Raw genomic sequence first — 16,949 nt, forward strand, 5'->3', positions numbered from 1 at the left:
GTTCCCTGTCTCATCCCTTCAGTGTTAGTGTTTTCAACTACGCTAATTGTGAAGTTATCCCCTGGTTTGCACACTGGCTTGGGGCTTTCACCTTCCAGTGCTCCCCAGTGATGAAGTTCCCAGATTATACATGAAAGTTAAGTAGAAAAGGAGATCCTTCCAAGAAGTAAAAATAAAAATTGAAAGCCATGAGCATCTAGAATATGCTTCTTTTCACCGCTTGATTAAAGGTACTCTTCCATGACAAAACTATACTTGGACACACCAGAAGGCCTAATCTGCGTGGTCGTGGCTCACTTCATACAGGGGAGGCGGGGTGGGTAGGAGGGGGAGAAGCAGACAGGGCATTGGAACGAATATGCTACTTACCAGTATGCATCTCTTCTTGGCATGTAGGGCTGCTGACATTCATATCTGTGCATAGATCGCCGCCTAGTGTTGGGTCCGGATGATCGCACCTTGTTGTCCTGGAAGAGTCTTCGAAGTATCACAAGATAGGTGGCTCCTCCCCTGGACTACAGTGCGCATGGGCATCGACTCCATCCTCAGATTGTTTTTAGCCATTGTGGCCAAGATGGAGTGAAACTAAGTGAATGATGACCATGCTAGAAGTAAGTGTGAATTCTGCAGCTGCTACAGGCGCCAGGGAGGAGGGCAGGCGATATGAATGTCAGCAGCCCTACATGCCAAGAACAGATGCATACTGGTAAGTAGCAAATTCGGTTCGAGGCATGTGGGCTGCTCTATTCATATCTGTGCATAGAATACATAGCAGTCCTTCCATTAACGGCGCCCGCCCGTGCCAGCTGCATCAGTTTGGAAAAGTGTTTTTAGAACAGACTGTCCTACAGCTGCCTGCTGTTTGGAGTGCACATCAACACAATAATGCTTCGTAAATGTGTGTGTGGTAGACCATGTGGCTGCTCTATATATGTCTTCCAAAGGAATATTTCCAAGGAAAGCCATGGAGGCCCCCAACTTTCTGGTGGAGTGGGCCCTTGGTGGAATGGTGAGAGTACGTTTGGCTTTCAGATAGCAGATCTGAATACATTTATTTATCCACCTAGCTATACCAGCTTTGGAAATGGGGTTACCTTTGTGTTGTGGCGCAAAGGCAACAAAGAGTTGTTTAGTTTTCCTACAATCCTTGGTCCTATCAATGTAATACATCAGGGCCCTTTTGACGTCAAGGGTGTGGAGCATTCTCTCCGCCAATGACTCAGGATTTTGGAAGAACACAGGTAATTCAATAGTTTGGTTAATATGGAATTGAGACACTACTTTAGGAAGGAATTTAGTGTTAGTGCGAAGCACCACCCTGTTAGAATAATTTTGAATAAATGGCTCTTGGATAGTTAGTGCCTGGAGCTCACTAACTCGTCGCAGCGATGTAATCGCTATAAGGAAAGCTACTTTCCATGTCAAGAATTGAATCTCGCAGGAATGCAGAGGTTCAAAGGGGGGACCCATCAGCCGGGTGAGGACCACATTGAGGTTCCACTCCGGAGCTGGTGGAGTCCGCGGAGGAATGACTCGTTTGAGTCCTTCTAGAAAGGCTTTAATGGCAGGCACCCTGAAAAGTGAGAGGTGCTGCCTGTTTTGGAGATAAGCAGCCATTGCGGATAGATGTATGCGAATGGAAGCATAGGCCAAATTACATTTGTACAGATGGAAAAGATAACAAATGATGTTCTGAATAGATGCATCTAGCGGGTTAATGTTGTGGTCTGCACAATAAATGACAAACCGCTTCCACTTTGCCGCATAGCATGCTCTTGTGGTGGGCTTCCTTGCCTCCCGGATGATGTCCATACAGTCAGGAGGCAAGTTTAGGTAGCCAAACTCTAAGACCTCAGGAGCCAGATCGCCAGGTTGAGCTGTTGCGGATCTGGATGCTGAATGTCGCCATGGCTCTGCGTCAGAAGGCTGGGTGTGAGGCATAGCCTCTGATGCGGTACCATGGACAGTTCTAGAAACGTGGTGTACCATGGTTGGCGAGCCCACGTTGGAGCAACCAGGATGAGAGTCATCGAGTGCTGCCTGAGCTTGCGTGCCACCAGCGGTATCAGAGGTGCTGGAGGAAAAGCGTACACAACTTTGCCTGACCAGTTCATCCATATCGCATTGCCCTGCGACTGTGGGTGTGGAAACCTGGCGGCGAAGCTTTGGCATTTTGCGTTTTCCCTTGTGGCGAACAGGTCTATCTCTGGATGACCCCACTTTTGGAAGTACGGGTGGAGTACTGATGGATGTATCTCCCACTCGTGCATTTGGTGGCTGTACCTGCTGAGCAGGTCCGCCATCTGATTGTCCTTGCCTGGGAGGTGTTCTGCCATGAGGAATATGTTCCTCTGAATGGCCCACTTCCACATGCTCGGAGCCAGATGAGACAGCTGTGGAATGTGTTCCTCCCTGCTTCTGAATGTAGTACTTGGCCGTCACGTTGTCCGTCCGGATCAACACGACCTTGTTGCACAGATGTACCTTGAAGGCCTTTAGTGCCATGAAGATTGCCATCAGTTCCAGAACATTGATGTGCATCTTCCGTTGCTGTTGCGTCCATAGTCCCTGCACAGTGTAATGGAGTACATGAGCTCCCCATCCCTGGAGAGAAGCGTCTGTTGTCAGGATGATCCGTGGCACAGGCTCTTGGAACGGTCGTCCTTGCAAAGGTTTTGTGGATTCCACCAATGCAGAGAGTTGTATGCCCGACCGCTCACCAACACTAGGTCTTTCAACTGCCTGTGAGCCTGAGTCCACTGACGTGCTAGGCACTCCTGAAGCGGACGCATATGTAGTCTCGCGTGCGGGACTATGGAGATGCAGGAGGCCATCATGCCTATCAGCTGCATGAACACTCTAGCTGGAAGCGAGTGTTGGGGTTTGAATCGCTGTATCAGCGATGGAATGCTTCTGACCCTCACTGAATTTGGCTGTGCTGTGGCTGCCAGAGTGTTTATCGTCGCACCCAGATACTGCCGTATGTGGGCGGGCTGGAGGTGGGACTTTGGGTAATTCAGTGAGAATCCCAGATCGTGAAGGAGGTGAATGGTGTGGGACACATGAGCGGCACACTGCTGGGCTGACTTCGCCTGGATGAGCCAGTCGTCCAGATAAGGGTAGACGTGAGTGTTCTGTCTCCTTAGGTGTGCCGCCACTGTCGCCAGGCACTTTGTAAACACCCTGGGTGCCGTGGTGACTCCGAAAGGCAAAACCTTGAACTGGTAGTGTTGGTTTTGGATGGTGAACCTGAGGTATTTTCTGTGTGACGGGTGCAGCGGAATGTGAAAATACCCATCCTTTAGGTCTAAAGTTGCGAGAAAATCCCCCTGACCGAGCAACGGGAGTACTTGCTACAGGGTCAGCATATGGAAGTGCTCCGATAGGATGTACTGGTTGAGGGGTCTGAGGTCCAGTATGGGTCTGAGGGACCCGTCCTTTTTTGGTATCAAGAAGTACAGGGAGTAAACTCCTGTGCCTCTTTCCTGCACAGGCACGAGCTCTATTGCCCCTTTTTGCAGCATGACGAGGACCTCCTGCTGCAATAAGTGCAAATGCTCGGCGGACATAGGACGGTGTCTTGGGGGTATGTTGGGTGGAGTGGATGTTAACTCCAGATAATAACCGTACTGTGTAAGCTGTCTGACCCACCTGTCTGTGGTGATGGTTCTCCAGACCGGCAGGAACTGCTGAAGTCTCCCCCGACCGGTGTTGTGTGGTCGGGGGGCAGCGACAAGGCGTCACTGTTTGCTGGTGGCAGAGGATCTGGAGTTGTTGTTTCCACGACCCCTGCCCTTGGCGCGGTTTCCACAATATCCACCTCGACTTTTGTTGGTGTATGTGGACTGTGTGTTGACTTTGTAGTACTGCGTTGTTTGGGAGAGCTGGCCTCTGGAAACGCCTCTAGTGCTTGAACGACGAAAAGACCCACCCCTGAACTGCTGGGACTGTAAGGCACCCATGGACTTAGCAGTTTCAGTGTCCTTCTTAATCTTTTCTAAGGTGGTGTCAACCTCTGGGCCAAACAGGCGATCTGGATTCACTGTTTGATTAAGGATGGTGGTCTGTATCTCCGGCTTAAATCCGGAGATTCTCAGCCAGGCATGTCGTCTCAGCATAACACTAGTGTTAACAGCCCTGGCTGCGGTGTCAGCCGCGTCCAGTGCACACTTAATGGAAGCATTAGAGATCAGCTTTCCCTCTTGAATAAGCATCTCAGCTGCCTCCTTGTATTCATCTGGCAGGTGTTGCAACATGGTCTCCAGTGTGTCATAGTGTGCCCGGTCATACCTCGCTAGAAGCGCATGTGTATTGGAAATGCGCCAGATGTTGGCCGCCTGTACTGCCACCCTTTTCCCTGATGCCTCAAAGACCTTAGATTCCTTGTCTGGGGGAGGAGCATCACCCGTTGTCTGAGAATTAGCCCTCTTCTGGGCATTCGAGACGACAAGAGAGTCCAGAGGCAACTGTCCTTTAATGTAGGTAGTATCAGTAGGCGCCGGCTTATACTTTTTCTCAATCCTAGGGTTTATCACCCTTGCTCTGGTAGGCTCTTTAAAGATCTCTCCAGTATGTTTCAAGACACCTTTTAACATAGGTAGAGTTTTGACAGTCCTCTCTGAGACTGAAAAGGTATCAAAAAGGAAATAGACGTCAACAGGGTCAGCATGGAGCTGGACGTTGTGATTTTTAGCTGCCCGTTCAATGAGGGTATTAAATGCTGCAGAATCCTCTGTAGGAGATGTCTTCACAGAATAGAGTTGAGTGTCTTGTCCAGAATGAGGATCACCTGGGTCAGCACCAGCAGCCCAGGGTTCATTGGTATCATCAGGGTCTGTATAGACAGGATAGCAGTACTCATCCTCATCATCGCCCTCACCAGCGTCCACATCAGAGTAAGTGGGCGACACATCACAAGTCTGTGGAGAAATTGGTTCCACCAGGACAGGAGTGGAAGCAGCGTCCTTCCACTTTAGGGGAATCTTGTAGGACTCCATTGGTTGTTCCTGGGCAATTTTCCGCTTGTGGAGGGAAAGTCTGCCCGTTTCGGCATCAATAAAATGTTCATGTTGTCCGTCCACCGAAGATTGTCGATGCTTCAAGGTGGACACCACCGTCGACGACTTCGGCACCGAGGACACCTTCTCGGGGACACTAGCGACCGCTTTAGGGGTGAAAGCCTTCGGCGCCACCTTCGGCGGCAACGTGAAGTGAATGGGCGTCGACGCCTTGTGAGGTTTCTCGACCGGCTTCGGAGGTGGAGGATCTGTTGGTCCGACCGCCGAGGCCTTCTCCCTGATGCTCTGTAGGGAGTCCGTCACCTTCTTGGTGAACGTGGCGGATGGGCGCGCCGAGTCGACGGGATCCTTTGAGGCCCCACTAGGAGTGGACTCTCGGGGTGCGCCGCTCTTGGCCTTGTCCTGTTGACGCGTAGTCTCGATAACCTTCGGGTCGCCGAGTCCTTTCTTCGGGCCACCGAGTCCTTTGTTGGTGTCGACCGCCTTCGGCGCCGACTTGATCGGCTCGACCACCTTGACTTTAGTCCTCGGCGCGGCAGACTTCGTCGCGACGCCCTTGACTTGAGCCTTCGTCTCGACAACACTCTTTGGCTTCTTCGGCGCCGAGGGCTCCGAGGCCTTGGATCCGACCAAAGTGATGCGCACTTTCGGTTTCGAGGCGGGCACCTGCGTTGTTTCATGTGTCGAGACCGTAGGTTTCGCTTTTGGTTTCGATTTTCCAGGGTGCGGCTCAATAGCAATGTCCGTGGCCGAGCCCGAAGGCGAGGCAGTAGAACCCATCGTAGGATCTTGGGTAAGGCCTAGTGGCGATCCCTCGACCTGAGCCTTATGAATCGGTACGGCCCCTGTGTCAGTGCGAGGTAGCTCTTCGTCCGAGCTATCCTCCATGGCCCAAAGGCCCCGTCGTCGTCCCCTACCTAGTCGACGACTTCTTCAGCTTCGAACATTTCTGCGTCCGCATCGTAGTCGTAGTCGACGTCGACGTCCGACGCGGGATTCGACAGGTTGTCACCGATGTCCCCGGTAACTTCTTCCTCGACATCGAAAATGTCCGCAGGCGCCGGTGCAGTGAGCTGGGCCTCCTGGCGCGCAGCGCGTCGATGCTTAAGCGTCTTCTTGGACCTGAAGCGGCAACAAGCCATGCAACTGGCTTCATCATGGTCCGGCGACAGACACTTGTTGCACACCGGGTGGACGCCGATGTGGGGATACTTTGAGTTGCAGACAGGACATCTTTTGAACAGACTTCGGTCCATGATAAACAGTCGATAGGGTCTGAGGCATCGACTGGGCCCTCCGCGTTGAAAGCACGCGGGTGATGGAATCCGGCTCGGAACCGAGCTGGAAGAGTTAGGCACCGAACGCAAGACAATACGGACATGTACTAAAGACCTTTTGGTCTTAAGAAAAGTTTTTTATCGATTCCGACTAGAGGGAACCAATATACATCCGAACCCAATGGCGGAAAAAAACAATCTGAGGATGGAGTCGATGCCCATGCGCACTGTAGTCCAGGGGAGGAGCCACCTATCTCGTGATACTTCGAAGACTCTTCCAAGACAACAAGGTGCGATCATCCGGACCCAACACTAGGCGGCGATCTATGCACAGATATGAATTCAGCAGCCCACATGCCTCGAACGTAAAGGACCTCCAGGAGAGTGAAAAACAGCTCCAAATCACAGGACGTGGAAGTGAAGGGCTCACTCGCCTGACACGGCCAGATCTCCACCAGGTTTGTCGGCCTCCGCAACAGAGACCGATCTCATGCTCGAAAATGAAGCATCCAACCATCTGTTATCCTCTAAGGAGCTTCCAGCTTGACATGCTCTATCAAAAACAGCAAGGTGTCCATCTGCTTAAGAGACTGTGTAGTGACAACCGGGGATGGCTGGTGATCCACACCCGTGTTGTTTTGCTTCAGGTCTTTGCTTTTTGGGTTTGATGGGGAGGGAGTTGGGCTACGTTATGGGGGGCAGGGGAGTTTGAACAGCAGGTAAGAAGTACATCTCAAGCTAGTCCAGTTGGCTACTGTCCCTAGTTGCATCACTACAAGTACTTCTAGTTTGCGAAGTATGGGGTGGGTGTTGGGGGGAAAGATTTTCTTTTTTGTTTAGACTTAATTCTTGCACAATCATTATCACTTAATTGTCCAACACAGCGCATACAGATCTGAGACATGGTTGACTTTGACACTCTCTTGGACAAATAGTTGATGCACCAAACCCCAACTTCACAGGGAAACTTACAGTTCTTTCACAGAACATTAACGCTTTTTTAGACCAAATCAATAGAGGGCAATGTGGAGGGTGGCACATAAAACCAACCCAGATATATTCATGTGGCAGGAGACGCACTTAATGGGCAACCACTGTCCCTTCCTGGTGCACAGGTAGAACTCGAGGGTGTTTAGCTCTGGTTTTTATCACGGATAGAGAGGAGTCCTCATCTTAGTCTGGAAACATGTCCCCTTGGTGGTAAATGGCATGACCAACTGGGGCGCTATGTGGTGGTGACTACAACCCTGCAGGCATCTCAGCTATCCCTAGCCTGCATGCACGCTCCTCCTTCGTTAGCTACGTCAAACTGTAAACACCCACCTCAAAGGAAGGGTACAGGTCAGTAATGCTGTGTCCCAATGGTTTGAGATAGGATGGGGTACCAGACAGGGATGCCTGCACTCACATCTATCCTTTGCATTGGTGATAGAGACTTTGGCAGCATGGGTGAGGGTCATCGCACTGATCCATGGCTTTCAATGAGTTCCCCACAGTTGGCAACATAATCTCCCGGTACGCGGATAATGTCCTGCTGTTCCTGGATGATGCCAAAGAGTTGGGCCCTCAGGCTATGCAAACACAAACACTTGAGATCTACTCAGGCATTCACATACATTTGGCCAAGCCTAGGCCTAATGCCCCCCAGTCACCACTTGGGCCCCGGAGTTGCTGGACCTCTCGACCAGATTCAAATACCTGGGTACAGTAGTGGCTTCAATGTATTGTAATGAGTGCGTATGTGCTAGGGAAGTGCTTTGTATTTTCGATAAACATTCGATAGAAAAGTTTTGGTTTTTTTAAACTGCAGACAAATCAAGAACAAGAGACATGATTTTTCTACTTTACGGATGCAAAAAAAACCTGCGCAGCACACCAGTGTCATCTTCTCACTCACAATATTGGCTTCATATACTGGCCCTGTGAGTGTATCACACCTGATATAGCAGCTAAATGGGGATATGGTCAATCAGTCCTTGTGTCATCCAAGGATCTGATTTTCTCTTGAAAACCATGTCTCTTGATTTTACTCCCCTCGTATCTCTATGGCATAGTTCTCACTCCCTCTCCTGCTACCACCTCTTTGTATATTAAAGCCTTCCTTCCTAGTTATCCTTTTCCTTTATCATGCCATTGTACTTTGCCTACATCTTCCCATTCCTCTACCAGCAACTGCATGATTCCTACTCCTAGTTTTTACTTTCCGGTTCCCCCATTTCCCTTCATCTTTCATCATTTCTTTCCTTCTATCAGTGGCAGCAGCACCATATCTTGATCCATTAATAGTAGTCTCCTGCTTTCCATCAGTTGCAAGACAGATCAGCCATCACAACAAGGAATGAGGGGAGGGGGGTTGACATTGTAGGATCATGGTAAAAAAACACTTTCACATCTAGCCCATGTGCCTGGAAGGCTCCGAGGAGGAAACTAACAAATACTGAGACCCTTCAATCATAACTCTTTATATAGCCCAACCTACTTTTACCCACAAAAATAACCACTTGCTGACAAACACCAATGTGGTAAACCCAATCATGTCATAGTAAAGGGAAGAATGAACTGGATCAGCACTAGAGTATTAGAGAACTAGAGCACCATAGAGAAATGAGGAGTGAATGCCTCTAGCAACTAGTACCCGATAAAAAGTGTCAAACTAAACACAAGGCCAAAAATCCTAACTATACAAAAAGCAAAACCATTTGCTTTGTCAATATTCACATTATCACCATGACATACATGGTTACATGATTTATGAAATTATGAACACCACATCAAAAAATCCTGCACCATTACAGGGTTCTGAAAATATTAAGTACAGTTTTCACATCGGGTTTAAAAAGAAGCAGATTGCGCCCTCAAAGGCAAAAAACGCCACCTTGCGCGTTGTAAAATTCTTTCTGGACCTTGCCAGGTCATAGATATGTTCTATTTCTTTTTGCCACCAAGCCAGATTTTTGATTTTTTTCACTGCCACTGTTAGACCTCTTCCTACCCAATGAAGTTTTATGGTGCATTTCCTTGCGGTAAGAACAACCTAAAGGACATGCAGGTGAAATATTAAGATATCTTTTTCACTTTGTAGTCAACCACTTCCCACATACCTCGTTTGGCGCAGCAGTTAAGCGATTCTCTAACAAGCGCAATACCCATATGTTCAACTGGAAGCTATGCCCTTAAACTGAAGATTGTTTCGGCTAGAAGCTGCTCATCTTTATGTTCATTCTTCGTTAGAAGCTAGTTATAAGGCTTTTAGGAATCCGGAGAAAGATTAATTACGCCAAGTACACACTGTGCCCCTTCACACTGAAATAGCAATGAACAATCCAACAGCATTGGTGTGGGGAGAGGTTCTCCAGGCGCTAATATTTTGTTTGGCAGAAAACATACATTCATTTTAAGATACTAATAACTTTGCATTCCTAGGTGACATAAAAGTTTTAAAAAATGTTAACCCCATTACAATGGGAAAGAAGCCTGGACCTCGTAAGGATTCATGTTCAATTCCTCCGGGTAGTCACGATCTCGACCAGAACATTGATTGGAGAATCGAAAAAAAGCATTCACCTGAATTTCATGTAGCAGGGTTCTTTAAACAAATGAAGCGATCGATAGGTCATGAACTTTAATAGTTTCTTAATACGTAATTAGCAAAGCATTTAGAATATTAGGCAGCAAGCGGATTATGGTGTTGGTTGACCAAATCCTTCATTAGATATTTGCAGACATGCTACCAACATTTGAGTAAGAGCAGATTTGAATTTCAAGCAGTCATAACAGCCACAAAATAGAAGGTACGTCAAAAGAATCTTCTCCTGCCCATTTCAGTTTTGTCACACAGCACAATAGTATTCATACGTTTTACAGTGCTAGAAAACATAGCCACAAAAACAATTACCTGGGCTTACTATTAGATGAAAGAAGTGGAGCTTGTTTGCGTCTGGGAAATCAACTTTACATGTACCTAAAAAGAAAAAGGATCAACGAGTGAGGGGAAAAACAAAAAAAAAAAAATCACCTACATCAATATTTATGTAGCAGGAACGGAATTTAAAAGGAAGGGTAGGAACTATGATTCTTTAGCCATCTTAATATGTAGAAACCTACACTCAAGTAAACAACGCTACAAATGGGGCAAGTGTCCTGGATTCAAATCGAAGAATCTCGCACACTTTAAAATAGGGTACAAGGCCAAAGATTTACGCATAAACAATCTAGGTTTTAACTGCCTAGTAACCATAATCCATTTTGAATGTCTTTGGTAGTCCTAAACGGAAAAAAAGTAACAATGGAGAACTGCACCAAACCGCGTGAAAGCTGGCATAGAAGACAACTGATATGGGTCAGATATACATTCAGATTAAAGGCAAGTGGGGGCCTTGTAAATTGCTGCCTTTACACTGAGATTTGTCATTATATTAAGCAATACAAATTGGTGTTAAAAAATACGCTCTGCTGGCTGAAACCTGGGATAAGTTAGTTGATGCATGTGAAATTAAAAGAGGCAGCAAAGGGTTCTGGAATATCGTTAATTCAAACGCTTTAAAAAAAAAAAAGCCCCAGCCTCAAATTTGGGACCTATATAATATGTAACACCCATTGTAAGGACTTCTAGTCCCCAGATAGTAACACCGACCCCTCATATGCCAGGGGCCCCCTTCCTTCTTAATGAACAAGTTACTTACCTTCGGTAACTATATATCTGCAAGAAACAGTAGTTAGTATTAGATTCCTTACCTTAGAATATCCCCAGGCGTCAGACTGGATCCGGAAATTTTTGCGTAGCAATACCCCTGCGCGTCGTCAGGCGTCGTCTCTAGCACCGCGTCCGTCGTCGTCGGCGCCGGAATGACGTCGGAGTGCTTAGACGCCTTGAGACCCTCCGGGTAAGTAGTGCGCTATATAAATGTCTGTGATTGATAGACGCCGCCCATGCGCGCTGACGTCAGTTCTTAGCCATGCTAGAACCAACACTGGTGCCAAGAAACTAGGGCCCTGAAAGGGGAAGAACCTTAACCCTAGGTATCAGTTCGCAGAACGGGGAGGATGGGTGGGGCGGTAAGGAATCTAATACTAACTACTGTTTCTTACAGATATATCGTTACCGAAGGTAAGTAACTTGTTAATCTGAAAGAAACATGTTAGTATTAGATTCCTTACCTTAGAATAGATACCCCAGCAATACCAACCTCGGTGGTGGGTCTGCGAACCAAATTCTCACACCAGGAAGTCCTGGAGGACGGAACGGCCAAAGAAGCCATCCCTCCTGACCTGACTGTCCAGGCAGTAGTGCCTCGCAAAGGTGTGCAGCGAGGCCCACGTAGCCGCCTGGCAAATGTCCTGCATGGGGACTCCCCGACCCAGTGCAGTAGTAGCCGCCGTGGCCCGAGTGGAATGGGCCCTCAGCCCAACTGGAGGCTCCTTTCTAGCCAAGGAGTAGCACGCCTTGATGCATAAGACGACCCACCGAGAGATTGCAAATGCTACTTACCAGTATGCATCTGTTCTTGGCATGTAGGGCTGCTGACATTCATATCTGTGCATAGATCGCCGCCTAGTGTTGGGTCCGGATGATTGCACATTGTTGTCCTGGAAGAGTCTTCGAAGTATCACGAGATAGGTGGCTCCTCCCCTGGACTACAGTGCGCATGGGCATCGCCTCCATCCCCAGATTGTTTTTAGCCATTGGCAGAGATGGAGTGAAGTATGTGAGTGATGACCATGCTATGAGCATATAAATATACATATGAATGAATACTGCAGCTGCTACAGGCGCCGGGGAGGAGGGTGGGCGATATGAATGTCAGCAGCCCTACATGCCAAGAACAGATGCATACTGGTAAGTAGCATTTGCAGTTCGAGGCATGTGGGCTGCTGAATTCATATCTGTGCAAGGAATACATAGCAGTCCCTCCATTAGCGGCGGCCGCCCGTGCCAGCTGCAGCAGTCTGAAAAAGTGTTTTGAGAACAGCCTGACCAACAGCTGCCTGCTGTTTGGAATGCACGTCTACACAGTAGTGTTTAGTGAAAGTATGTGTGGTAGACCATGTGGCTGCTCTACAGATATCTTCTAAGGGAATGTTACCTAGGAAAGCCATAGAGGCCCCCAACTTCCTGGTGGAATGGGCCCTCGGTGGGATAGTGAGAGTGCGCTTAGCTTTAGCGTAACAGATCTGAATGCATTTCACGATCCACCTAGCGATCCCAGCTTTGGAGATAGCGTTTCCCTTGTGGTGTGTGGCAAAAGCAACAAAAAGCTGCTTGGTTTTGCGAAAATCTTTGGTCCTGTCTACATAGTACATCAAGGCTCTCTTAACATCAAGGGTGTGGAGCATCCGCTCCGCCAGCGTCTCTGGGTTTTGGAAAAACACCGGCAACTCAATTGTCTGGTTCATATGGAATTGAGAGACAACCTTGGGTAAGAATTTAGGGTTAGTGCGGAGCACAACCCTGTTAGCATGTACTTGGAAGAAAGGTTCTTGGATGGTGAGCGCCTGCAGCTCGCTAACCCTCCGTAGCGATGTAATTGCTACTAAGAAAGCAACCTTCCAAGTCAGAAACTGTAGCTCACAAGAGTGCAGTGGCTCGAAGGGAGGACCCATCAGTCTAGTAAGAACCACATTGAGGTTCCACTCTGGAGCTGGTGGGGTCCTTGGCGGAATGACTCTTTTGAGTCCTTCCAGAAAAGCCTTGATAGCAGGAACCCTAAAAAGTGACAGGTGATGCCTGTTTTGAAGGTATGCTGCCATAGCAGACAGGTGAATGCGGATGGAAGAGTACGCCAAATTGCATTGATACAGGTGGAACAGGTAACAAATGATGTTTTGAATGGAAGCATCTAGCGGGTCAATATTGTGGTTAACACAGTAAATGACAAACCTCTTCCATTTAGCCGCATAACAAGCTCTAGTAGTGGGCTTCCTTGCCTCCCGAATGATGGTCATGCAATCGGGGGGAAGATTGAGGTAGCCAAACTCTAGGACTTCAGGAGCCAGATCGCCAGGTTGAGCTGTTGCAGATCTGGGTGCTGAATGTCGCCATGGCTCTGCGTCAGAAGGCTGGGAGTGAGATGAAGCCTTTGATGCGGTACCACGGACAGTTCTAGAAACGTGGTGTTCCATGGTTGGCGAGCCCACGTCGGAGCAACCAGGATGAGAGTCATAGAGTGCTGCCTGAGCTTGCGTGCCACCAGCGGTATCAGAGGTGCTGGGGGAAAAGCGTACGCAAATCTGCCTGACCAGTTCATTCACATCGCATTGCCCTGTGATTGCGGGTGTGGGAATCTGGCGGCGAAGCGTTGGCATTTTGCGTTCTCCTTTGTGGCGAACAGGTCTATCTCTGGATGACCCCACCTTTGGAAGTACGGTTGGAGTACTGATGGATGTATCTCCCACTCGTGCATTTGATGGCTGTGCCTGCTGAGCAGGTCCGCCATCTGGTTGTCCTTGCCCGGGAGATGCTCCGCCATGAGGAAGATGTTCCTCTGAATGGCCCACTTCCACATGCTCTGAGCCAGATGAGACAGCTGCGGAGAGTGTGTGCCTCCCTGCTTCTGAATGTAGTACATGGCTGTCATGTTGTCCGTCCGGATCAACACGAATTTGTTGCACAGATGTACTTTGAACGCCTTTAAGGCCATGAAGATTGCCATCAGTTCCAACACATTGATGTGCATCTTCCTTTGCTGTAGTGTCCATAGTCCCTGCACCGTGTAGTGGAGGAAATGCGCTCCCCATCCCTGGAGAGAAGCGTCCGTTGTCAGGATAATCTGCGGCACAGGCTCCTGGAATGGTCGGCCCTTGCAAAGGTTTTGTGGATTCCACCAATGCAGAGAGTTGTATGCCCGACCGCTCACCAACACTAGGTCTGTCAGTTGCCCATGAGCCTGAGTCCACTGACGTGCCAGGCACTCCTGAAGCGGACGCATATGTAGCCTCGCGTGCGGGACAATGGAGATGCAGGAGGCCATCATGCCTATCAACTGCATGAACACCTTCGCTGGAAGCGAGTGTTGAGGTCTGAATCGTTGGATCAGCGCTTGGATACTGGCGATTCTCACTGAATTTGGCTGCGCAGTGGCTGCCAGAGTGTTTATTGTCGCGCCCAGATACTGTCGTACATGGGCGGGCTGGAGATGGGATTTCGGGTAGTTCAGAGAGAATCCCAGATCGTGCAGGAGATGAATGGTGCGGGACACGTGGTCGGCGCACTGTTGTTCTGTTTTTGCTTGAATGAGCCAGTCGTCCAGGTAAGGGTAGACGTGGACGTTCTGGCGTCGCAGATGCGCCGCCACAGTCGCCAGGCACTTCGTAAAGACCCTTGGCGCTGTGGTGACTCCGAACGGCAGAACCCTGAACTGGTAGTGCTGTTTTTGGATCGTGAATCTGAGATACTTCCTGTGGGAAGGATGCAGGGGGATGTGAAAGTATGCGTCTTTCAGATCCAACGTAGCCAGGAAGTCCCCCTGTTGGAGCAGAGGGAGCACCTGCTGCAGCGTGAGCATATGGAAATGCTCCGAAAGAATGTACCAGTTGAGGGGCCTGAGGTCCAGAATGGGCCGCAGGGAACCGTCCCTTTTGGGGATTAGAAAGTACAGAGAGTAAACTCCTGTACCCCTTTCCTGCAGTGGGACGAGCTCTATTGCGCCTTTTTGCAGCATGACCTGAACTTCCTGCTGCAACAAGAGCAAGTGCTCGCCGGACATAGGACGGCTTCTTGGAGTTATGTTCGGTGGAGTGGAGGTAAGTTCCAGACAGTAACCGTACTGGATAAGAGACTTGACCCACCTGTCCGTGGTGATGGATCTCCACGCGGGCAGGAACTGCTGGAGTCTCCCCCCGACCGGTGTTGTGTGGTCGGGGGGCAGTGACAAGGCGTCACTGCTTGTTGGCGGCGGTGGACCTGGAGCTGTTGTTTCCACGTCCCCTGCCTTTGATGTTGTTGCCTCTGTAGCCACCTCTACCTTTGTTGGTGTATGAGGTTTGGGTATTGCCTTTGTAGTACTGAGTGGATTGCGATGCCTGACCCCTTGAGGTGCCTCTGGTATTGGATCGGCGAAAGGAGCCACCCCGAAACTGCTGAGATTGAAGGGCTTCCATAGACTTAGCCGTGTCTGTATCTTTTTTCATTTTCTCAAGCGTCGCATCCACCTCAGGGCCGAACAAATGGTCAGGATTAACCGTCTGGTTCAGGATGGTCGTTTGTATATCAGGTCTAAACCCTGAAATCCTAAGCCATGCATGCCTTCTGAGCAACACACTAGTGTTGATCGCCCTGGATGCCGTATCAGCCACATCTAGCGCACATTTTATGGAAGCATTTGTGATGAGCTTTCCCTCTTGAATTAACATCTCCCCTGCCTCCTTGTACTGGTCAGGCAAGTGCTGCAGTAGTGCCTCTAGGGTGTCATAATGAGCCCTATCGTAGCGTGCGAGTAGGGCCTGAGTGTTCGAGATGCGCCAAATGTTAGCTGCCTGTGCAGCAATCCGCTTCCCTGAGGCCTCAAATATTTTCGACTCTTTGTCTGGGGGAGGAGCGTCACCAGTTGTCTGTGAGTTCGCCCTCTTGCGAGCGTTGGAAACGACCAAAGAGTCTAGTGGCAAGTGTCCCTTGATATATGTTGGATCCGAGGGCGCTGCCTTATATTTTTTATCAATGCGTGGATTGATAACACGTGCCCGAGTGGGCTCCTTGAAGACCTCCTGCGCGTGCTTGAGCACTCCCTTGAGCATTGGCAGAGTTTTGATTGACTTTTCGGCCACAGAGAAAGTGTCAAACAAAAAGTCTACATCCACAGGATCGGAGTGCAGCTCGACATCGTGGTTAGCTGCAGCTCTCTCGATTAGCGCGTTGAAGGCAGCAGAGTCCTCCGTTGGCGAAGTTTTTGGCGCAAAGAGATGTGGTTCCTGACCCGACTGCGGGTCCTCGGGGTCGCCTCCGGCAGACCAAGGTACATGTTCCTCCTCCGGATCCGAGTACGCCGGATAGTTGTACTCGACCTCTTCCTCGTCGTCATCCCCCGCAGTAGAGCGAGTTGGGGAACGCGGCAGGTCACTTGGGGATGCCGGCCCCGGAGACGCTGAAGCACCCGCAGAGTCCCTTTTATTTTTTAGAGGAATGCGAAAGTGTTCTAGCACCGGCTCCATGGTGATTTTTCTCTTGAGGAGGGACAGTTTCCCAGTATTGGCGTCGATGATGACTTCACGACGTTCTTCCTCCGCGAGTGGTTGGAGCCGAGGTTTAGCCACCACCGGAGAAGCTTTGGGCGTCGACACCTCCTTCCAGGGCACCCCAGCCACCTGCTTCGGAGCGAAGGCCTTCGGCGTCGACTTCGGCGGTAGGGTGAAGCGGATAGGCGTGTGCGCCTTGGACGGCTTCTGCGCGGGCTTCGACACTCCAGCCTCAGGGTCTGGAAGCTCCGCGGCTTTTCGAATCCGTTGCAGGGACTCCTGGACCTTCTTCGAGAGGGCTGGAGAGGGAGCGACCGTATCGCTTGATTTCCCTGATTTGGGAGTTGCGTCGGCGAGAGGCAGTGTCTTCGGAGTCGACGCGGTACCCTCCTTGGCTCCGGCGGCCGGGGCCGGGGAAGCCTGAGCTTTGGGATCGCCTTGACGCTTCTTTGAAGCCTTCTTCGGGTCGTCGACCGCGACCATCTTC

The 16,949-nt window shown here is 49.8% G+C and overlaps 1 protein-coding gene across 2 annotated transcripts in view; it reads right to left on the bottom strand.

The window, feature by feature from the left end:
• Window positions 1-16,949, bottom strand: part of UBE2F (ubiquitin conjugating enzyme E2 F (putative)) — a 1,298,841-nt gene that overhangs the window by 1,048,202 nt on the left and 233,690 nt on the right. For both annotated transcript variants that reach the window (XM_086956339.1, XM_086956340.1), the window contains one exon: window positions 10,191-10,256. In XM_086956339.1, coding sequence (XP_086812465.1) covers window positions 10,191-10,256 — 66 coding nt within the window. The remainder of the gene's footprint in view (window positions 1-10,190; window positions 10,257-16,949) is intronic.

The sequence above is a fragment of the Lissotriton vulgaris genome, chromosome 2_1, assembly GCF_964263255.1.
Source record: "Lissotriton vulgaris chromosome 2_1, aLisVul1.2, whole genome shotgun sequence".
Lineage (NCBI taxonomy): Eukaryota > Metazoa > Chordata > Amphibia > Caudata > Salamandridae > Lissotriton > Lissotriton vulgaris.